Here is a 24,985-nt window from a genome sequence, read left to right on the forward strand (position 1 = left end):
GGCTCATATTAATGTTACAGTGATAATTTAAGTACTGTTTATCAGCACTGGTTTTCATGTCGTGTGAACTCATAGGAAAAAGATCAGTGTAATTTCAAAATGATATAAAAATTATATTTACAACAGCCAAATATGACGACGTGAAGCAATTGTAACTCATCCAGTACAACCCAATTTACAATATTATGCACATCATTACAGTTTTGCCCAATATTATACTGTCACTCCCAGTTAGGAAACACTTATTATGTGTTTTATAAGCACAGACAGCTGAAGCAGCGCTTTGCAGTTCAATTCAGTGTGTGTGTGTGTGTGTGTGTGTGTGTGTGTGTGTGTGTGTGTGTGTGTGTGTGTGTGTGGGTGTGTGTGTCGGAGACTTGCAGGAGAACGATTAAGACATATGAGAACGTGCTTCAAGAGGACGACACACTTACTCAACCAAACGGCATGACCTCGTTTCTGACCACACGTCTGATTATGAGCCGCTGTGTTTGCGCGCCAGTTCCTGTGTGTTGTTTCTGTGTGTGACTTTCATGGCACACTGCCCTCCAGCTCGACGCCCGGCCTTGAGTTACAATTCTAATGAGACAAGCAGAGCCAGAAACTCACCTCTCGCCAAAACTGAGCGGACACAGTGCCAGTTTTTTTTTTGAATAAACATTGTACATTTTGAGCAAAAGAATTCTGTCACAACTTCTGTAAGCTGACAAAATCAATGAAGACTTAAGTGGACGACAAAACTCCTGTGAACTCTTCTGCTACAAACAGAAAGTACGTGCTGGAATTGCCATGCGCGGAGTTGTATCCCTCCACCAACCAATCAAATTATACTTGAACCGATTGTCTTGTCTAGACCAGGAGTCTGCAACCTGCAGCTCTTCAGCCGTTCTGTCCTGGCTCCTGGTGGCTTTCACGAAATTACATGCATCTTTATTCTTTTTGCACAGCCAGCAGACAGTCTCTCAAAGGATGGTTTCTTTTTTTTCATGTTTGAGGTGACAAATGTGATGTTTAACTTAGAAAATGTCAACCAAAATATGTCCTATCCCTCTGTGTCTCCTGCATTTTTCAATATATTTACTGTTGTATTTACTGATGAGTTTTCTACCACAGACAAGAAAGAAAATACACTCCAATTCAATGCCATGTTACCTTAATTCATCCTTCCACACATGCATATATTCATAATTACGGGCAATTTACCATCACCAATTGATCTAAATTGCATGACAACCCACATATAGAGACCACTGTTATCTTAATATTGAGAATTAAATGTATTTGCAGCTCTGAATTAGTTTCTCATGACGCTGGCGCGAGGGGAAAAAATGACATTTTAATGTTTCAGTGCTGTGATTGAACACATGAATTTAGTTTTTTAAATTTTTTTCCACCATGTGACAATCCCTTCATACTCGAGTCCAAGTGAGCATGGAGAGCAGTTGAGGATCAGAGTGGACTAAAGAGTGCTGCAAGAGTTTGGTTTTCCCCAAAATGAGTTACACTCATCAGGAATGTGGAAAGACATCAGCAGTGGGTATTTAAGAGGTTTTAATAATTAACTTTTGTTTTGTTTTGTTTAGTTTTTAACACTAAACAATACAGCCTCCAGGCTGTCGTCAGGGCATACATTTTTCTTCCAGATGAGACACCAAGAAACAATCTTCTTTTATCTCAGCGAACCGGAAGCTGAAATCCTCAATAGCAGCAGTGGGAACTGTACATTTACTGCTAGACTGGCATCCCTAGCCCGTCTTTACAACAGCCAACCGGTTCCCCTTTTTTCCCTAAGATGGCACTGAAAGTGGAATGGGACAAACTGAAAGTGACATTGAGTCAAATCCTGATCACTTCTTCCTTTAGTTCAGACATGAATCTCCCACACTCCACATGCTGCCCCCGTCTGCCTTCTTTACCGCCCGCGTGATCATTTCCAAAAACCTTGATGCAAGGAAAGAGAGCAATGGGCCACAATTGAACTTAATTAATGACAAAAAATCCCTTAAATATTGCAGTACTGAATGCATCTGAAAGTGGAGATAACCAACGTGTGCAATTTGAGTCAGCAAACTTAATTTGTGATTTTCACTTCGCCCTTCATTAAAAATCCATTAAAATCTTGCCTTCTAGTAGACACTGACATTTTAGTGGCTCTCATCATCATCAAGGTTGTCTGTCCCTGAGACTGAAGGTTTTGCCGAAACCTTTTGAAAAGTATTTGGAGGTAACCAGATTCACAAAAATGGCTCCCAGCTCACATGATAGTGAGAGCGGACAATCAAAATCTACCGAAAATATTTGTGAGCTATCAAATAAGAACAAGATGAACTGACGATCTCAATCGGTGACTGGCAGTTTTAAGACTTCGCATCACCAAAACGGAATCTGATTATTCTTGAGTGAATATCCGTGTCTGTTAAGGAGACATTATCCAGAAATCCACAAGCAGTCGTGGCCTGGAGGTTAGAGCAGCGAGCTTGTGATTGGACGGTTGACGGTGGCGTCTCAAGTAAAACAGCATGTCAAACATATGGTTTACGACTGCTGTGGTGACCCGGACGGGAGCAACTGAAATTCAATCCTTTGCAGAAAAGTTGAATATTTGTATTTTATCTGTTCAGTCCACTTGGATTGAACCAGATGAGTCATGAAGAAAAATGCACACCAGCAACATGGAAAAATGCAGGAAACTATGAGGGAGGAAGGGAAATGACACTACATACAAATTTTAGCATTGCCAAGCCCGCAATTATTATCGGTAATAAATACCTTTCTGACAACTGCAGTACTGGCACACCACACTTGATATTGGAAAAGCAGAAAGACAAAAAAAGTGCAGCCAAGCAATGTTTTTGACACATGAGAAGTTCCGAGCGAGATCGTCGATGGAAAACCCGCACATCTGGTAAATTTAGAATCAGGCCACGTCTGTGACTTTCACCTCTTTAACCTCCCTTTTAAAAAGGAATTTCTCTTTTATTTCTTCCTGGCAAATTTAAGTTAGTTCAATGTGACACTGAAATGCTGCTCATCATAATATGTGTATGGAAGTGTCTCATAGGCAGCACGGCCTGAGGCATGTTTATATGTGCAGAGTGAGGCACACAAGGCAAGTGCAGCAGCTTGTTTAAGCCGTTTACATAACTTCATGGCAGCTTTTAATAATATTAATCCTGTTTACACATTTCAAATACTATTTTGGTTTATAGGAGTCTGTTTTGGTGCTTTTTTTGGTAAATTATTGATCATTACGGTGTTTGTGTGAGGTTAGATTAAGGAACACTTCTTGAAACTCAAGTTTACTTTTGTTGCACAAGATTGTGTTTTGAACATTGAATATTTATAGGAAATAGGAAACTGAAAACAAATAAAAGAAGCTTTTGTTCTTTCAGAGCTGTTATAATTAATCTGCGGGTCGGCTTTGAACCGCACGACAATCAAGCTTAGAGTGTTTCACCGAAGATACCCTCCAGATTTAAATCTGACGCTCCCATGAATACACTTCGGCATGGAGTGAATTTATTGCAAGACATGACGTGCTGCTTGGGCTTTGTCACCTCTCAGTGACAGAGTCCTGCGTGACCGTGGCTGAGTTATAAAGACAAGCTGTCGCAGCTGATCTGTACTCTCCCGTCACATCACAGCAGTTCCCTGCAGACATAATGTAACTCCACTAAGACTAAAAAATGAGCCCGGTAATACCTGTAATCAAGAGACAGTAATTGCCCTGGCAGTTTGGCAGGAGACAGATTTGAATGGATGATTTGGCCGTCTGACACAAATGCATGTGCATAATGTAATATTGTATTTCAGACCCCCTCTCAGACTCCAATTTCAGATACTCTGATTGTGTTCTTGTTTTGATTTGAACCCTTTTCCAGCTAAAATCAAAGCATTGATGGAGCATTGCATTTTCGTGCACATATTTCAAAGTCAGTGGACAAACAGCTCAAAAATCAAAACGTCTGATGGCTTCATTTCAGATCAAAGTTCATTCAGACGCCTGTCAGCGAGGCAACGCTGCGCATCAGGACTGCTAATGGCTTTATTTTGCTTCTCTACTGCTCACAAAGAAGCAGACGGTATAATATCACCAAAAAAAAAGAAAGAACAAAATCATGTGGTGGGTGATATAGAGACTCAAAATTCGTCTCTATATTTTTTCACAATGTGAATATCTCCTACTTTGACATAAAACAGCACAAATGAACTCAGATCAGCACGCTCCTATGAAGCATACAAACAAACAAACGTGTTAACTGGCAATGGACCTACTAGAATTTGTTTAAACCTTGAGACATTGAGGTTATGAAACAAACTTTGAAGTCGGGGTTGGCTCGACTAAAAATCCACTTTCGGTAAAGAATCCCTCTTCCCTATTTTGTTTGTCTGGTCCACACAGAAGTGGCTTACTTGAAACTCGAAGGTCTCGTCAAACAGTGGGTCGTCCTGGTTCTGTGCAGCAGTGCGCGTCCGCTGCTCGGCACAGTCAGCTGGCACACCGTGCAGCTCCAGAACCACATATGGGTCGATGACCTCTCCTTTTGCCCCAGACCCCTGAGGCTTGGGCAGGTTGTGGGCACTGATTACCTGTGAAAGGAAAACAGGTAATTATTTTGAGATGGAATAGAAGAGGGATATCTGAAGAGCTTGTTTTTAGGGTTTTACATCAGATAAAGTTTGTTCAGTTTAGTTTGGGTCTTTTTTTTTCTTTTTAGTTTAAATTGATAAAGGTTTAACCAATATTTATGGGTCTCCATTTACTTCTGTAACACAACTTTTATCTACAATTAATACTTCCGGTCAGAGCTACCATTAGGACCCATATATGGCCAATACTAAATACACAAACGGACACAGAAGGAGCCGTCTGTCTGTCTGCATTCATTCCATGCATAATTTGGTAGTGATTCAGGGACTTTATGGATTCAGATCAAATGGACTCGTGCCAGTGATGACCCGTGAGCAGTATAGCTCATGTGGGACCAGAGAAAGGAAGAAAAAAGACAAAGCAAATGATCTCTTCAAGAAAAGACTGTCCAAATGTGTGCATGCAAACAAGAATATCCATGACATTACCTCAGCGTGGAATTCAGATAAAGTTTCAGATGACTTGTGTCAACAGGTTCTTAACATAAGGAACTAAATTATCCCCCAAACCAAACTTTAAATACCACGAGGGACTGAAATACTTATTTTAGCAATTTTGAACCTGTTTCACTGATGAATAGATTAGAAATGAAGAAACTAACAATGTAAACTGTTCTCTACTGTATGTATACAACCATGCCATAAGGGACGTCTGAGAGTATGAAGGCAGTGACATATGACAACTTTTGAAATGCAGGTAGCAGGTTATTTGCATAAAGAAAACATATTTGGGTCTTTTGTCATGACTTTAGTGTTATGGGAAAAAGAACAAGCTCTGGACCTTAATGCGCAGAGTTTGAGGCGGGACTCCAGGCACGCAGCCATGTGTGTGGGCACTGAAATACGACACCTCGTCCCTCATCACGGCGGGCCGGAGGATATAACCACACCCTCCATTCTGTGAGAAGCGACCTCGATGAAGGTCCAGCATGGCACCGGGAGTCTGCTGGTTCAAGGCCACAAGCTGGACCCCTCCCTTCCAGTACCCTTGCGGGTTGGGGTTGCTGGAGTCCAGACGCACCGAGCTGGGTCGTACCCGGGTCAGGGTGCGCTTGGTGAACATTACCAAGTCCTCAGGGCTCTCGCTGGTCAGCCTTCCAGCCTCTCCCTCGCCCAGAGAACACAGTGTCCAGTAAGGCACCTCAGTAGGCATGGGTGTCCCGGGAGAGGACGGGCTGCCGGGGGGAGACTGCTGCTGCGCCTGTTTGCTGCTTGCTCTCTGAGCGTAGAAGCTGCGGCTGCCTGTACGAGCGACGGCCACCAAGTCCGACAGCTCCTTGTGTAGACGGAGCTTCCTGGGTTGAGAGGGTGGTGGCACCACCAGTACCACGCCCAGCTCCTCCTCGCCTGGGATGGTCATCCTCCTCCCCGCCAGGGGCCCCCCGCCTCCAATCTCCTCGTCCTCCTCAGAAACGTCCCCGTCTGAACCGTCTTGCTCTGGGGGAAGTTTCTTCCCTACTAAAATGACGCGTCCCTTCAGCTGCTCGGGGGAGGGTAAAGTCGTGGCACGCCCCCCAATGCTGACGGGGAGGGCTTCGGGGGTGTAAAGTCGGGATCCGAAGACCTTCTTTAGGTGTTGGGCCATGGTCCGCTGCTGCACCGGAGAACAGCGCTGACACAGGTACACCAGGAGCGGGTACTGCGAGGTCAGGAAGGCGTACTTATTGACCACCTCCAGGGCAGATCGGATGGTGACTGGAGTGTGGTGGTGGTGGTGATGATGGTGATGATGATGATGGTGATGGCGAGGGATATCTGTTCCATAGTCGACACCGAGTAGAGGCTCCCCGTCTGGGCCGTCGGTGACTCCCAGCTCCAGACATCTGCAACCAGACTGCAGGGCCTTGATCAGCCCCCCGAGATCCGCTCTGCCGTGGACTTGGTCATCCAGCAGGTAGGAGCGGTATGAAGTGCTGGGTGAAGGAAATGCAAAAAATGTAATCATACTTTACAGAAAATACGGCCCTGCTGATAGGTTTGAGTCCTCTCATGACGTGACAGGGATTTCCTACTGTTACTTAAACTAAAAGACAGCACGACTGGTGGATTTATGGACAATTAAAAAGGGAGAGAGCAGAAATCCCCTTTTCAAATCTCTTTTTATTGTTTGTTTTGGGGCCTTCCCATGTGGAATTTACATGTTCTTCCCGTGCATGTGTGGGTTTTTCCCTCCAACAGTCTAAAAACATGTGTTTGAGTTTAAATGGTGACTAATAATAAATGTGTTTGTAAGAAAAGGTCTCTCTGCACTGCAAAAAAGGGTAGCCCAAGTATAAGATATAAAAACTAAATCTGAGAAGAAAGTTACTTAAAACTAGTGAATAGGAGTCATTTATGGTTGATTGTTACAACAAAATTACTCCTAAGGGCCACAATAGTTTTGAACCTTTATCAGGAAGTGGTCTCATTATTCAAACCCCTGTTTAAAATTCTTTCTTAATAATTCTTATGTTCTAAGTCAGTTATAATACTAGCTCAGGGACGTCAAAGTCCTTTAATTACAATTGAATATCTCAAAATTTAAAACAGAAACTCAACATAAAATAAGGCTTGATGCAATTCTTTTCAAAACTATATCTGACATGAAAAACTAAAAAAGTGGGAAAGGTTTGAGGGATTGTAATCCTTAAACTTTTCAAGGTCCTGGATTGTTCACTTATGTAACCCGGTTTTGGCCCGTGGGCTCCATGTTTTAACACCTCTGCCTCATCCAGGAGGTGAGGCCACTTCTGAGTCTGGTTGTGCCGGAATCTTTATCCTCTTCATGCGCATGTGGGTCTTGTTGGATTGTATTTTTTTAAATGTTTGATATAATGGTAAAAGACTTGAGAGAACTGTGCTGTCAGTATTGCTATATGAATAGAAGTGAATTGAAAAGTAGTACGAGGTAGAAATGGTCCATTTGAAAGACGTATCTAGAAGTTGTTTGTGTTCTTAAATAAGGCCATGAATGGGGAATTTTTTCCACTTTTAATCTGCTTCGTCTTCGATTTATTCTGCGTCATTTTTAACATTATGGCAACTACTTTTTCTCCTCACAAACATTACATGCAACAGGCGCTTTTTCTTGAAAGCTTGAGCGTCCTTCTCTGATCCAATAGGTGTTTTAATTATCATTTTTTTGAATTTCTCTCATGTCTGTCATCAGTAAGATGAACTAATCTGCTCATAAAAGGCTCCATTTTTTTTTACATTCTATCCATTTGGAGGAACTTTTATCTCAATCTTAAGTGTTAATTCCACTCTAATATAATCAAAAGTCAAAAAAATTTTTTGGGGGGAAAAGATAAGGAATTAGAAAACAGACATGAAAAAACATAAACTTTCCTCACTCCTTTTTGAATATATATTAATATGCATGTGCGCTGTAGATGTACAACCTAAAATGCCAAAAAAATTATGAAATGCAATTATTTTTAAATCTCATAAAAACATTTTTTAACTGAAAATCAAGAGAAATAAACATCCATTCAAATACCTACTTGCCAAAAAGAACAGGTGAATGTGCTTGTTTTCAGAAAATGTTAATATAAAACACAAAATCTGTGTATTAAAATCAAGAAAGTAAAATAACATGCACCAGCAATGTATTCATAAATATTTTTTAACATTTTGGCTATTTAAAAATCGGTGAAATGGAAATATAATGCATCATATGTTGGGAATTTCGGTTGCATATGACATGCAAGTAGACATGTACATGACTTTACTGCACGTATTATTATTTTAACCTTTATTCTTTTTGAATGTTAAAGAACAAGTAATTATGTACCAGCTATTTTTTCATGACTTCTCCTGTATTTTAAGTTGCTTTTCTGTTAACTAAATATTCAAAACAAAAGAGTAATAGTTGCACTTTTCCTTCAAGAGAACCTGTGGATCTCATTTAAAAAAAAAAAAAAAAAAAAACCCACCTGATGTAGTAGTGTGACAGAGGCATGTTCATGTCCTGGCAGACCCCCAGGTGCTCGGGGTCGAGGAGCTGGCACTCGGGGGACTGCAGGTAGCGGGCGAACCCATCCAGGCCCAGCAGGCCTCTCTCCTTGCCCTGAGTGGAGGGCTCGTAGCGCCGCAGCAGTTCCCAGCAGCCCTCCGTGGTGGCCAGAGACAGACCCTGCTCCGTCTCCAGGAACAGGCGCAGGTCCTGGGGGTCCAGACACTCGCGGTCCTTGGACAGCTGCACCAGCAGGAAGTAGACGTCGGGCCGCGTGCAGAGCTCGCAGAAGGCCTCTTGGAACTCCTCGCGGGTGACGTGCGAGGTCAGCTTCTCCTTGCTCCGCTGGATCTCCTTGAAGCGTAGACGTACCTGAGGGGAGAGGAAAGGAGAAACCCGGATGAAGGTGAGGGGACGCAGGAAATTTGGACGGCTAATTGAGTGAAAGCTGTAAAGTTAATTACCAATATTCTCATTCAATAAAGCCACCAAATCTGATTAGGCTTTACTTATCCCAGTAAGGATATTAATTTGACCTGCACTGAATTATTTATAACAGTGCAACTACCTTTTCTTCCTCCTCTGCCTTTACCACATGTTTTCCTTTTGGTCAGCTTTCTTTTCTCTATCATTTCCTCTTTGGCACTATGCCCAAGCTTGCAAAAATCCTCCTTTACCAGTTTTATCTCCACACAAACATGCTCTCACAGACCACCCCGCATCTCTTTCTCTGTCTTTCCAGATTTGGTCTGTTTAAGTGTGTGAGACCGCTGGCTCAGAGGGGGAAAGAAATCAAACGCAAACTATAAAAAGCTGAAAAGACATAGAGGGGCTGATCTCAGACGAAAGCTGTAAAACTCTGCGCACACCTTTGCCTCCTTGATGCCGGGGCAGAGTTTGCAGATGGTGGAAACGGCGACGTCCTCCGACACAATGCCGTAGCCGTCCTCGTCCACCTTAGCGAACTCCGCCTCCAGCCACTCGCTCCTCATTTTGGATCCCAGGCTTCCTTCCATGGCCACGCCTCCTCCTTCGCCGAGACCCCCGACACCGAATCCCCCACTGCCGCCCGCACCTCCCACGATGGAGGGATGAGCCAACAGATAGCGCAGGCCTGTTACCCAGATGTTGGCAACGTCTGCTGACAGTGCAACCAAATCCAGAGACTGTGAGGAGGGAAAGAAAAGATATCTTTATACATCTAGCTTTTTTACTTATTTGTGCTTCATCATCTTCTTATATTTTGTAAAAAGAACCAACTGGAAATAATATAGTTATTTAGAGTAAATAGAAACTATGTGTATAGCTGTCCTTATATCTCATGTAAAATAGATATAGTCAATATGTAATAGTGTAAAAATCATCAAATTCACGATAAAGACGTTCAAACTGAAATGGAATACATTTTGCTTAATGTTTAGTCAACTTTCATTTCTCAGATTCACTAATTTGGTTATATACTCCTTTTAAACAGGAACGTGTTTCTTGGCTGTTTGGCTCTTTCACCTGGTAGCCGTCCCCGTGTATGATGGAGAAGGCGGCCTCCTCAGCCAGGTGTTCAGAGAGGGGGCCGTTGTGGAGGAAGGTCTCCGTGCTCTTCCCGGTGCGGACCTCCCGGACGCTGGACACGTCCAGCCGAGCTCGGTCCCCGTCCTTCTTGGACGGCTCCCAGCGTAAGCAGCTCAGGTCCGAGTCCAGAGTGTAGAAACGGCAGTAAACTCGAGAGTTGGGCCGGATCTTCTTCAGTTCACACCCACCTTGCATGAAGGCCAAGCAGTCGGCAGCACTGCTCACCTGAAACAAAGACCACCAGCAAAACTAGTTTACTTCACTGTTTTGTTTTCTTTTTTCAGACCACTAATTCTTATAATGTATTTCCAGGTATTTGAGTCTTTATGGGTAATGTAATCTTGTCAGTCTCCACATTTGAGCTATTTATCAAGAGCAAACTATGCAGGAATTCACGATAGAAGGAACCGAATTACTGAGTCAAGTCATCCTTTCTCCTTTTTAATAAATATAGTCATGACCATGACAGTGGTCAACTAACTCCATGAGGAATTGAACAAACTCGATTAAAAGGAAGACAACCTTGATGTTTGATCACAACAATCCTTCAGTTCATCCTCATATGAATGTCAGCATTTATGACCAAATTTGAAGAAATCCCCTCAAGGCCATCAAGAGATAAAATGTAAACTCCTGCTAGGACAGCGACATGTCATCTTGAGTTGGAGTTAGTGTTTGCTCCAATTTAACATATTTCCAGTCATGCAGAGTCAAAGTCTAATTGTTCTGTTTGGTTTTACAAAATTCAATTAAAGCGAAGATGTGACAGAAATTATGGGACAATATAATAAGACCATATTTATATTAAAAAAGGCATTTGTGCAAGATGTGATTTGATTGTGTTCTTGACGCTAATTAGAACAGAATAGAATGATATATAAGGCGATCCACTACTGCAATCAGTTCAATTCTCTCTTGTCAGTTAGAAACCCTTCTCGAGACTTGTGACAAGCCTTGGAGAAGCCGCACTGACGTTTAACTACCTCAGTGTCATCAGGTCATCGTCGAATCAGAGTGAACATGTTTGTATCCCTGAAGGAGCACAAGAGGAACATTGAAAGTCCAACCAGTCTATTCCTGCATCGCAGTAAACGTTTGACAAAATGTTGCATCGATAAGCCACACTGATCACTGATGATTCAATCAGTTCATACGCGCGTCTGATGTCCCGATACATCACATTCAACAGGGTTTGGACAAACATGGGATTGCAGTTACTGCAATATCTGATCACCACCATCTCATCAAATCATCCCAGATTACGTTGCTGAGATTTCCCACAAAGTGGGTGACAGCTCCCTTCCAGGGTCGCCACGGTAGATCAGCATGTTTGATCTGGCCCGAGTTGTCCACATGATGCCTCACCTCATGGGCCAGCAACGATAACTCTAGAGGTTAAACATGGCTCCAGACAAATTATATTTGGTGGAAAGTGGAAAAATGGGCTCTTTTGGTCATAAAGCTTGAGGCCTCCTGCCATGCCTGATGCGACCTGAGCAGTTGGATATTAAGTGCCTGATCAGGGATTACTAAGGAAATTCAAACCAGAGAGAATATTGTTCCAAATTGTTCATTCTTCATTAACTTCTAGACCATCACTTTACTTTTCGTTGACAGCACAGAAAAACCGCAAATACTAATTCACCAACTTCAATCAGTGAATTTAGCCCAAATGACCTTTTCGTTGAGACCATTAGAGATCGAAACGAATAATTCCTGCCCAACAAACTGATGTAATCAAGTCCCATGGACACAATAAGTAAAAGCTTTGGGTTGATTGATTTTTTTTTTTGAATGCTTTTTGATCTACCTTCTTCTCAGAGGGCATGCTGCTGAAGGACACCGTCTTCTTCCTGCCTCCGCCCATCTTCTGCACCGAGGGGTCCTGGAAAAAGATGAAGACAGACAGTTCAGTTCAACAATCTTTGTTGTTATCTCATGCATGTTGGGATGTTCTGTGTTTTGCCTTTCATCTCACTGGCTGCAGAACAAAATGAACACCGGGGGGGGGGCCAGAAAGAAAAAGGCCTGAAGGTCAAAGTCAGAAATGTTCTCAGACTGCTTCCTCCGACAATCAAAGTCAAGAAGCGGAAAATGGTGACAGGGCTGAGCCGAGCAGTCAACATGCCTGCTTTTTTTTCACATTTCTTTCAAATATTCAGATTTAGGACAGATTTGGAATGATGATCTTCAATGTGAACAGAGTCCATGAGAACACTCCGACGTGAGTCAAATGACTGTTACGAAGCATCACTGCGTGCTGGTTCACAGACGCTGTTCTGGAGAAAACACTGATGTCAAAATACGTCTGGTGGATTCAGACATACATTATAATCATCTTTCCAGAATCCGACTGAACAAGCAAAATGCTTCATTGGTGTGGCAGTTTCAAAAGAAACACAATGAGCCATTCCTTGTGACCATGAACCAGCAGATCAATCTGATCACTTGAACCAGACCTCATGTAAACGGGACATTCTGATCTCTTAATCAGACTGAGTTCAATCAGACTGACAAAAGAATGCAGCAATTGATATAAAATGTTGTTTCTATTATTTTTTTAAAACTTTCTCGACACACACACACACGCACACACACACACACACACACACACACAAAGAGGGATCGTCACTCTGCCTCTGGCTTTGTGCAGATAACGGCAGATTGATTGGCAGCTTCGTCGATGTGAGGCTGACTTTGATGAGCGTTACAACGTTGGATTTTTCCCTGAACTTTCCGATAATTAGCTCTGTGCCAATTCTTAATGAGCTTTGACTGAAGTGACAGTGCATTGTCCTACCCCACCCCACCGCCACATCCCCAAGGTCTCCCTCTGCCAACATGCTTGATTGGTGCTATCTAGAACTAAATGCACATACTCATTATACTGAATCCTGCTTCCCATTAGAAATGGTTTCAGTGCATTGTGATGAGCCTTGAACATGAAAGAAATTATGATTAAAAAAAGGTAAAAAAAAAAAAACACCTGCCCAACGTGACAGATATTCATCATTCACATTCACATTCACCTCTTCTTACTTAATACAACAGGCAGAAGCAAAGAAGAAGTAATCTATCATTAACATCTAAAGTAAATAAATACCTCAAAGTTTTCATGTCGAATAATGACAATCTCCATATCGTGTTTACAATGTCTGATGTTTTCTAGTTTCTAGCCAACGTCAGAATGAACGTTAACCATTTGATACAAAAATAACAAACAGTAAAGACTAACATAGTCGTTAATATCTATTTAAAGCTAATGGGCTATATAATAGATTTGACGTTTACGGCGTGTGCAGCTGAAATTTGTCAATTCAGACTAATCCAGCTAAATTATTTATCTTAAATTACTGTCGACTGTTGGCGTTAGTGATCATTATCCTTATTAAGTCAACAAATTAGTATTATGCCTAATAAATCAGCAAATATTAGCTTGTTTAAACTAACAAAATTGCTGATGTTACTGGTCTTGTGAAATTATCATACTTAAGCTATTGAGCTGCTTTTTGAAGGCCAACATAATGACTAACATTAATTAATGGGAACTACTGAACTGGCTAATTTGACTTTTTTTATGCCAATGTGATCATTTTAACATAGCCGCTACTTGTTGCTAACAAATAGCACTTTTTTGCTGATTTGGTCAAAATATCAGTTACGTCGATGTCTTTTAGGGAATGTATTGTGTTATGTATTATAATATCAATATCTTTATGTCTGTTAGCATTATTTTTGGTTGAAAACAATCACCCAAGTGCTTTTGTGTACGTGATACCAACAAAAATCAAACTATTCCGAATCTGGTAGCCATAGCTTTCTATCGTCCTTTGTGTTTCTTTAAGGGAAGGAAACCCCTGATGAGGCCAGAACACCAGCAGCAGATGAAGGCAGGACAAACAGCAATTATTACCTCAGAGGAAAAACCTGGGAACAAGGCAGAGAAAAGGATGAAATTTGTTGCCTCGTTCCAATCCCTACACAAACACATATTGATTTCCAATTCCAATATTACCACACCTCCCAGCACACGGGGGGCTGCCACGAAGGCAGCAAGGTCAGAGCCTCCAATAAAGGCCGTTTGCTTCTTATTCAACATAATTGTCCCACAAAATGTCTTTCTTTTATTGAGTTGGGCAGCAAAGGCGGCCGGACAGGCGGGCTTACAGAAAGCAGGTCAGCGGGTATTTAGTTGGGTAGATCGGGGCGGGAGTGGACGTGCACTCTGCCTCTCTGGCTGCGTTTGGTTCACTCCGAGGCCGACATTCAGGAACGCTGATGTCGCCATCGCCGCTAATCCAGAATCCAGTGTGTTGTGCGCATGCATGTTTTCGCTGTCTCTTTGACATCTCGCCACATGACACACAATGCCGTCCAGGAAACTGTGGCTCGCGTCCTTGCGAAAGCCTTTAATGCGGAGTTGTGTTTGGCCTAAAAAGGGAATCTATCAGTTATAATCCACAGCCTGCTTTAAGCTCTCCAGTTCGTTTGACTCGCTTTAACTCAGATCTGACCGTTTCTGAAAGTGTTTTGCATTAAACCTGGTACCTGTCTGCAAGCTTTCCACCAACATTCCATCCAATACAACACCTCTAGCTTATTTAGCATTTTTAATGGTTTTAGACTTTTTAGCATTGTTTAGCCATTTCAGCTATTGTAGCCAATATTCCCTTTTCAGCAGTTTCCCCATTCTGAGGTGTTTCAACTGTTTTTAGCCATTACAGCCAACTATTATTTGTTAGTCTGTTAGTTCCAGCCATTTGGCTCTTTTACCGTTACATTTTGTTGTTTGAATTAAGTATCACATCCTAACATGTCACCAGTTACATTTTATTCTTAAGCAGCATTAATAATAAGATAAAAATGTTTGTATCGATAAAACCATGCAAAAGCTACGTGAGTCACAACAAATGGGCTGGAGGTCAGGGCCCAACCGATCCTACTTGACTCAAAGGGTTAGATTTCTGCTGATCTTGGGGGCCAGAACTAATTACAACAGCAGCGAGGTAAAAGATCGGTTATACAAAGAGTTTGCCCAGAATCAGCTGGGATCAGCTCTGGTGCCCTACCAGCCTGGATTGGATGAAATCGTATGGAAGCTGGATGGACGGATTATGTTTCAGTTGTGGGATGTTGTGTCGCCTGTATGACACCGCGGTCCATCCTCTCCTGAGGATTATGTGCTACAACATTGTGAGTGCAGGCAGCAGTGCAGTAATTACTGCAGTAATCTACAGCTCGTGTGCAGTGGGGATCATTAGACAGATCATGAAATCAGATTGGGATTGGATTTATGCCATTACCAGGTGGTGGATAACTGTCCGTTCGCATGCGCTTGAGATTTATACACAAAGTCAACAAGTCAGTCAGTGGATCAAACTGCTAGAAACAGCTAAATTAGTTCAAATAGGTCAAAAGGCCTGAATTGTTAAAACTGCTAAATATTTCAAAACTGCTAAAAATGGCTAAATATGTTAAAACGGCTGCATAGTTTATAATAGAAAAAATGTTTTAAACCACTCAAAGCTGCTAAATAAGTAAAAACAACTAACTTTGATTAAACTGCTAAAAAAGTGCCAAGATAGGTTCAAACAGCTAAAATGGCTCAAGCCACTAAAACCAGCTAAGAGGCTTAAAATTGCAAAAATTGCTCCAATAGATAAGCAGTTAAAAACTGGAACAAAATTTTACTGTTTTAAATTTCATAGATTCATCATAAGCTACAGTTCCAATGAACCTAAAACTGTGTGTTCAAGTGAAAAAGTCGTGGCATCGTCATTGTGATGGTGTGAACGTGTTTCTTTTGGCTCCAGACCGGCAGTGTCTGTGTAAACTCTGTGTGTCTAGCAGCGTTTCCTCTCTTCCTGTTTTACTTTGACCCGTCACCTGTCTCGCCACCCGTCGCTACACACTTGTCCTTCCTGTCTGTCTGCTTGGATTACCCCTTCGGGATAGCAACACTTTGGATGAAACCTTTAATAAACTTTTGGAACTTTATCTCCGTGTACGAGTCCCCTGATTTCAAGATGGAAGTAGTTTGTTTATATCAAATTACAAGGATTTTTAATCAAACACTCACATTATGGTAAAGTCTCAAAAATGAGACACAAGACAGTGAAGAAACAAATCTGCTCAAAGCTAAAAATAGCTTGTTGTAACAGTTGGGGAGAGAGAGAGAGAGAGAGAGAGAGAGAGAGAGAGAGAGAGAGAGAGAGAGAGAGAGAGACAGAGAGAGAGAGAGAGAGAGAGAGAGAGAGAGAGAGAGAGAGAGAGAGCTTGTATCTTTGCTAAATTGCACACAGACAGTGTCCTGACAGAACTCGTTTCAGGATGAGAAAGAAAGTTTCAAAGATAAGAAACAGAGTCAGCGCGATGGAGCGGAAAGAGTCAACGAGGATCAGAAGAGAAAAAAAACTCAACAAAACTGTGCGACACTTTGAAGTCGTGCAAACGCAGAGTGATTAATTGATATGTGTGACCAGAGTGTGCCTGTGTGGGAGTGTGAGGGGATTTCAGTACAAACCCTGCGATTGTATTTTGAGTCACTCAATGCAAAATGCAGAGTGTGCGGTTATTAGTGGTTTCCCGCACTGGGTGACTTGCCGGCTGCAACCAACATTGTTTAAACAATAATAAATGACCTGCAATCACACCTCATTGTCTAGAATAACAACAAATGTAATCAGTGGTAAGTTGGAGGCCTTTCACAGAGAACACTAAATGATCCATGCATTCGTAACAAACTCTCTTCAAGCTTCTCCATGTGTGAACGCCCTTCATTCATGGGGTGGAATTTGTCACAAAAAGCACACAATGAAATATCTCAGCATTTTCTGAGCTTTCAGTGGCCCTGATATACAGTTAGAACCAAGTACAAAGACCTCCAGTGGACCCAATTTTGTCATATAAATGGACAATGTTTAATAATGAGGGTTCCAAACTGAGCGGTTAACAATGATCTCCCACTGGCTTTCGGATAGATTCAGGCTGTATCTGAATCCTGCTTTCTGGAACAGACTTGCACTGATTCTTTTTTTGAGTCTTTTGGGAAACTGATTAAACTGTTTAAAAACTAGTTTCTGGATGGAATTTAGCCCTTTGTTGGTATCGAAACTAAGTTTTGACTTGATTTTTACTTGTTTATTAGATGTGGTTACTCGTTTCTAGTGAGTTTTATCCCGGTCTGTGGCTGATACAATGACCTGGTTTGAATTAGATGCTCATGGTCTTATTGGCCTTGCGGAACTGAACATAAACTACATACTAAACTACAAAGTAAACTGCATAATGGGCTGGTTTTAAACCAGTTTCAAATGGATCTATCACTCAAGATGGGGCCAGATTGAGACTATCACTAGCTTCTTCACCATTTTGGGATTTAAACTTATTTATGATTGTTTTATTAGACTTGCTTTAGACCAGGGGTCGGCAACCTTAAACACTCAAAGAGCCATTTGGACCCGTTTCCCACTGAACAGAACACACTGGGAGTAGTAGATTTCTTTGTTTAGAAATGATTATGGCTGTTTCATTGGACTTGCTTTAAACCAGTTTTAAAGAAATGTAGAAATGGTTTTGGGACTACAATTAGACTACTTTATCAGTACTTTCTACCTGGCGCTGAGCTGGATGTAGACTTGCTTTAGACTATCTTAACAAATTTGTTTCTAATTTCTTTTATGCCGAGTTCAAAGTAGATCTTAGCATCAGGTTTAATGCCTTAACTACTGGGCGTCCTCATGATTTTTAACAACCTTGTTAGAAACGTTCACACTGTGTTAACAGCATTTTAAGTAACTGAAATGCGATACTTATTAATGCATGAATCTCTTGCACAGAGTCCCGTTCGAGGCTGTTTTTCTTTCCGTCTGTGTACATAAGTGCCTGGGAGGTCTGATCACAGGACAGATGGGCGTAATTACAGGGTTTTAACTAACTAGGGTGTCTACATTAACCTGCTTCTTGGCGGTAACCCCGTCTTCCCGTTTGTGTTGGAGAAAGCTTGTGCCGTTTGGATGAATATGAAGGGCAGCAGAGCTGACGAGGACATTTTCACACACATAGACCATTAACGGGATCTGGCTGCTCTCTGGCCCGCCGCCCGTCTGCCCTCATATAATGAAGAGAATCCCTGATGGATTTCAACAAGCCTTTTCTGCCTCACCTCGGATGATTCCCTACATACAAACAAGCCTTGCACACACACCCACACACACACACACACAACAAATAAAACTGCCACCAGTTAATATAAATGTTAAAATGTGAGGAGGTTGAAATCCTGAAATTAAGAGTGTGAACTTGAAAATAGGAGCCATGTTAATGGGGAAAATATTCATGAGTGAAGAGTGAAAGAGACCGCATCAGACAAGTGTGACCGGGAGTATTTTGAGACACAGTTTTGGAGGATCGGACAGGCTTGTGGGACTATTTGGTGAACGTTTGCATATTCTCACTGGGCATGTTTGTTTTTTTCTTCCATTTCCTCACACAGTCCATGCATATTAGATGAATTAGGCTTTGTACTCACCCCAGGCAAAAGTGGACATGGATTTTGTTTTTTAAAGGAACATTTAGTGGCACAGTTTGGTAGGATCAGAAAAACATTGTATTTTGGATTTTTTTTGTTTCAAAATAAAATGTTACTGTGTTTTGTATGTCCTCGGAGCATACAATCTTACAGATTTGTTGAAGGAACACTAACATTTTGGTAAATAACTGTTAGCGTAAAGGGGCCATATTAAGCAAAATTCACTTTCTAATGGTTTTCCAACAGTAATAATCGTCCCCATACCTGGAATGACGCTCCAGAAGTGAAGAAAGTCTGTCATCCCTCTCCCTGGCCTGTTTCAACTTTTAAAAAGTGTGTTGCTCCAACAAGCAAATCAGAAATAAAACCCTATATAGTGTCTTAGGGGGTTTAGCCAATCCCAATCAAGGTAGGCCCTCCCTTCGACCCCCCTACAGCTTTGCTCTAGCGCTTCGCAGCAAGAGAGGAAGTACTTCCTCTTTCTCCAAAGATGGTCACGTGTGGGCGGAGCCAGTCCAGCTCACAAAGACGCAGCGGATTGTGAATGCAGCTCCTATGATCCAATATTCAAATGGGTGACAATTAAGGAAAAGCTGGATTTGGGGGAATAAACTTTTAATAATTTTTGGGGGACCAACAAGACCCATGTGAAAGTGTTGAAAAGCTAAATAATATGACTCCTTTAAAACAAAACAAAACAAAAATCTAGCTTCTAATGTCAACATTGCCATTTTCATAATCACTACAGCCACTCGACGTCACTGAGGATTTTACCTCTCCATTCCACCAGGCACAGTTTTAGCAGTACAACCTCATGTTTATGAACTAATGAAGGAAAAAAAACAAAAAAAAAAACAACAGCATCCAGCAGAACCATCCATCCTCCCTCTGCAGGAACTCCGCAGTAAAGCCAGCTCCCTTCTGCAACACACGGCAGATAAATTAAACTATTGTGGCATCAGAGGACGAAGCGACGCCGCTCAGTCAGACATGCCACAGCCTCTCCTTCACGTCTAGACCACTTCCAACTTTCTCCTCTAAATGTGCCCCATTCCCCGTCCTTCTCTTTCTACCTGTCTGTCTCCATTGCTCCGCCTTAATTCCTTCGATTTGACTGAGCTCCCCCTGAATGCCAGCAGCGGTAGCCCCTCCTTTCGTATTTATCCTCTTTGCCCTTTTCCATCCTCTTAATTTTACTCTATTGTTTTACCCTCTATCCACACCCTTCCCTCTTCTTCCCCCAACCCACCATGCAGGCATTAGTGCTATCAAGGGAGGCCTGGAAGGGCCTTCCGGGGCCCTCACCCAAAGCAATGGCACACTTCCAAGTCAAGAGGACATTTGTTACGTAACAGCTTAAAGCGTCCCGGCTTCCCTGGTGGGCCTCGCTGATATCTGCAGACGCATAAACACATACTCGTAGAGAGGACAGATTAAGCCCGAGCTGAGATCAAGAGACGAGAGAAGCAGCAGAAGGAGCGAGCAAAGAGAGGAGGGGGGAGGTGGATGGAGAGGAGAAGACCGAGTCGAGCCTTGTATAGGGAAAGAAAATGAAATGAGCGGAGGAAAAGTAGGGAGGAGGAGGAGGTGGTCAGGTAGGTATCTTAAAAGCACAATGAGCCTCAAGGAAAAAACAATAGAAAAGAAAAAGCAGCGTGAGAGCTCTTCCTCTCACTGAGACGAGGAAATAAAGACGAGGAGGAGAGCAGACAGTCGGATACTACGTGGCTCTGACAAGAAGATGTTTCGTAAATGGCTCGATGAATCTTTCAGAGAAATAGAAGAATGACGGTGAGGAGGAGGAGAATGGGGAGGAAGAAGCTCATTTTGAATAATTGACTATAAAAGCTATCAAAGGCGGATAGCACATCGCAGGTGGAGTTTTTTTCTTGACAGATAATGAATTTCAACAATGTGAGCGCGAGGCGTGGGCCGTGTATGATGGATGCGACGTGACACAACACATCTTTTAATGTTTGATTATCAACTATAAGGACAAGGATTTCTGTGCGTCACGAGAAGACACCTGGTAAACAACGAGCTATAATAGATTAAAAAAATGTTTTACCAGCCGACGTATTTAACTGATCACTTACTTTCTCATAGCAACAGATGGAAGGAAGACAGCACGCCACTCAGACCAGCCCGGGGCTCAGTTTCTTCTCTTACTACGCCACAGAAAATGGGGGATTGAACAGTCAGTCTCGGACTGTAAGACGACCTCATGGTGTTAGTAAATGATGGACAACTTTCATAACACAAAAGGTCATTATCTCTACCAGAGGGCCAAATTGCCCGACTTAATGTATGACCATTACAGCTACTAATTTAATAGTAAGAGCTAACTGAAAGGCTATAGCTTAATCTTAAAGTGAAAAATGCAAGAAATGGATCATTTCCACTTTGAAACACATTTAATTTCCCAATATTTAACGAATGTTTGCGACTGAACAGTGGAAATTATCGAGCAGGGCGCAAACATATGATTCGCAGGCCAATGCCTGGTATAAGTTCTCCATGTGCATGTGTGTGAAATAAGTCTTGAAAAAAAACAAAAAAACAATTGCTGTATTCACTCCAGCAGTGTGTAAAAATCCCCTTTTGCGTACCGGTAGTCAAACCTTCTTCCCTATACCTGGTGAACATTTGTTTGTACCTCTGTTTGAACTGCTTCATGGTGGGACACAGTCTGAGCTCACCGTCAGTCTGTTCCACAGTTTCACTCCACAGACAGAAATTTTTTTCAAAGTTGTAAATTTAGTTCCCTCCATAATTTATATTCCCACTCTCTTTGAAAAAAAAAAAAAAACAGGTTCTGGATGTTCCCTGGGAGTGAGTTATTTCATGTTTTGTACATGATTTGTGATGTTTGAAAATGAACTAGATTAGTGATATTTAATGTATTGACTTCAGGAATAGTGGATTTATGTGATTTCTGTCAGTGGTGACAGTTTGCACATGTTTAAGGTGAGATTTCCAATGAGTTTTTTATCCAGTATTACACCTTCATGTAACAACTGCATTCGCCAGTGTTTTGCGGCGTTGTCATTGCTGCAAAATGCTGCTTCTGTCTGCATTTCAGAGGGAATTAGCATTGCTTGGGAAGTTTATCCACCCTCCGTACCAGATGATGGCGATTATGCAGCCATCTGTCGTTCGTCAACCGTCTATGATACTTAGCACATTTTGTTCTACAAGATAATGGTTGCAATTGAACGCGGCTTTTATGATTTTGGAAGCTCAAATACAATAAATCAAGTAAAAGTCGACAATGTCACCTAACAATTACATCCCGTGAAAAGTGTTTCCCTTTTGTTTCCTTTGATATAATGTCTCGAGCAACCAATTTAGACATATGGCAGCAACTCCCTCATAACATGGAAAAAAAAGTCACATTCACTGATATGTTTTATGTTGTATTAAACTGGAAACTGGAGTAAAATGTTGCCTCCTGGTGGCAGGTTACATTAGAGGCCAGTATCAACTAATTTATGAGCGTTTAATGGGCATCTGTAGTAGAGGGGCACAAAATATGGAATGCTGGCCGACTGAGGTCAGTTCATGAGAGGACTGCAGCAAATTCTGACAGTAACAATAGAACATGAAACCAGAAGGAGCTGCTGAGAATGCAAGTTAGCAAGTGAGACATTCCACCTTATACTCATATGTATACAGCAACTGCATTTGAATCATTTTCGACGTGGCAGATGAAAAGGATCAAATGAAGATCATTACACTTTGCAATGTGTGTAATAAATAGCCCAGCTTTTAAAAACCACAAACTGAAATAGATAAGATCTGAATCATAGAAAACTTGCTCAACTGGCTCCTTGATGGGACCGAGTCCAAACAATGTCAGGCACACTGCACTAATGGAACAATAGTAAAATCTATCCAACCAGAGAATCAAGTGTGCTGCATGTCAGTGTGTTGTATTTAGTACTATACACACATGTGCCAATGAGATGTTTGTATTTATCATGTTTATAGGGGCAGAGACGGTTTGTGGTGGCAGTTAACATTTTTAGTCAAGGTAACTTGTGTACGCCGTTAAGTTCCGACTAATTCTAATGTTTCTGTTCTCAATATTTAGAATTCGCAATTATTCTTAAGGGCCGCACGGTGGCTTTTCGCTTTTCTTCACTTTTAAGGTCTTACTCAACTAACATCATTACAGATGTGAGACAACGTTTCTGTGCATGTGTATTATTATGTATTTTCTATACCAATGCAACACAAATAGAAATATATTGATAGCCACACATAAAAACTGAAAACAGTGAAGAGTACTAAACGTAGAAATACTGTCACACTGCTTAAAATGTACTCAATTGCAAATAAAACTACTGTTGAAGGAAAACAATGTAAAAACATATCTCAAAGCCTTTTTCATTGTGCTGTAATTTACTCTACCTTTACAAAATCGTTCAAGCAAAGAATACAATCATAGAAACAAATGCATACTTTAAACTGTAATTACTTCAAAAAGATTTCAGGTTTCTGTGCAAACATCATGACTGAAAGCCAGATACAGTGAAGGGACACCCCCCCCCAGTGTGTGTGTGTGTGTGTGTGTGTGTGTGTGTGTGTGTGTGTGTGTGTCTGTGTTGGAGGAAACTCCTACAGCAGCAGAAATGTCTCCAGAAGGCTCTGCAACAGACACTCGAACGCCGGCTCTGGCAGGCGAGCCCGACATTGGCCGAGACAGCTGTTACGCAACGCCTTCCAAAGAAAACCGACATGCCCACAGTGACACACACACACACACACACACACACACACACACACACACACACACACACACACACACACACACACACACACACACACACACACACACACAGCTAATACAGTTTTAAATACAACTCCAGCCGGTGCCTAGCAACCCCAAGGTGAAGGGCACCAGATGGGATGATGAAAATGGTCTCAATCTCCGTTTTCTGTGCTAATCCAAAGCAAACACCAGGAGGAGGAAGGAGACGACTAATTTGTGTGCGCGTGCCACTCTAAACGTGCTCGTGTGCATAACGTCACACCCACTTCCTGAGTGAGCGCCCAAGCCCGAGGCAGCCCGACATGTGCATTTGAGCTCTAGAAATTTGCACACAAAAAAAATAAAATAAAATAGAGAGAGAAATCTGGACTTTTACTTGTCGTCACGTCACATTCACATGCTTTCCAGGGTGGGGGACGTCACCGCCATGAGCAGTGGCGGGTGCATTTCATTCAAAAATAAACAACTCTGATAAATTATTCTCCTGAGCTTTGAAATTCTGTCTCTGTGCAGCGGAAAGCTCGCTGCTTGTGTCTGCACATAAGTGCATTTCTGTGTAAAATATATGTGTGTTTAGAGGCTGGATGTACAAGCACAAGTGTTACACTGTGCACGCATGTGATTGGAGGCAATGTTCACATTTGTTGTACGCTCCGCTGGACTTTATCAAAGGGGGCAAAAAATACACTAAAACTGTACTTCGCTTTGCACTCTGACACCTTCAATATAAAACTAAAGGACATATTCACGTTCAGCTGCTCACTGAAGACTCCGACAGATGCAACGCAGGATAATAAAAACGGCATAATCAAATGTTTTTGCTTCGTTTTTTGGTCTCCACTATCTCCTGGGGTAATTCATCAACCTGCAGCAGACACTTCAGCATTTTCTGACAAATGCTCATTCCTAAAAAAAAAACAACTATGGGGCTGTTATAATAGCAAAATTACAAACTCGTAATACCTGCTAGTATGTGATAAGGCTTATTTCTATATGAATACACTTGTGTGTGTACATAGATTTGTACGTAATGCAATGCAAACCACAGCATTTTCAGCATTTCTGGCATTTCTTATGTTACAGCAATAATGTTTTTGAACGTAAACAACTTCCAAACATTATTGTCCTGTAAACGAAATCTGAATTGTGTGTGTGCTTACAGGGACCAGTAAATGTCCTCATCTCACCTTATGTCTTCATACCAGTGGAACACTGGTTTTAAACCAACTGTTGAGTGAACTTAAGCCGTACATGCAGCTTGAATCAACAGGGCAGCAGCAGTGAACCTGAATGGAGATGTAACGTGTAGACTGTACTGGTCCTTTCTGCTGTAGGTCACCACTGAATGACAGGTATGAAAAATGCACAACATTTAATCACATTAAGTTGTATATTTTTCAACTTGCCCTACATATTCTATATACATTACTCTTGCCCAGGGTCACCTTTAAGCTGTACCTTTTAAGACAGGTTTGAGATACAATAGTCTGGTTTAAAATCAAAGTTAACGGTTTTCCAAAGGTGCACA

The 24,985-nt window shown here is 41.8% G+C and overlaps 1 protein-coding gene across 1 annotated transcript in view; it reads right to left on the minus strand.

Moving 5' to 3' along the window:
* Positions 1-24,985, minus strand: part of plcl1 (phospholipase C like 1) — an 83,194-nt gene that overhangs the window by 14,367 nt on the left and 43,842 nt on the right. The window contains exons 2-7 of the mRNA XM_080477921.1: positions 11,964-12,038; positions 10,091-10,378; positions 9,454-9,750; positions 8,565-8,956; positions 5,432-6,563; positions 4,414-4,590 (exon numbers count right to left, since the gene is read on the minus strand). Of these exons, the coding sequence (XP_080334047.1) occupies positions 4,414-4,590; positions 5,432-6,563; positions 8,565-8,956; positions 9,454-9,750; positions 10,091-10,378; positions 11,964-12,038 (2,361 nt within the window). The remainder of the gene's footprint in view (positions 1-4,413; positions 4,591-5,431; positions 6,564-8,564; positions 8,957-9,453; positions 9,751-10,090; positions 10,379-11,963; positions 12,039-24,985) is intronic.

This window comes from Lipophrys pholis, assembly GCF_963383615.2.
Source record: "Lipophrys pholis genome assembly, chromosome: 13".
Taxonomy (NCBI): Eukaryota; Metazoa; Chordata; class Actinopteri; order Blenniiformes; family Blenniidae; genus Lipophrys; species Lipophrys pholis.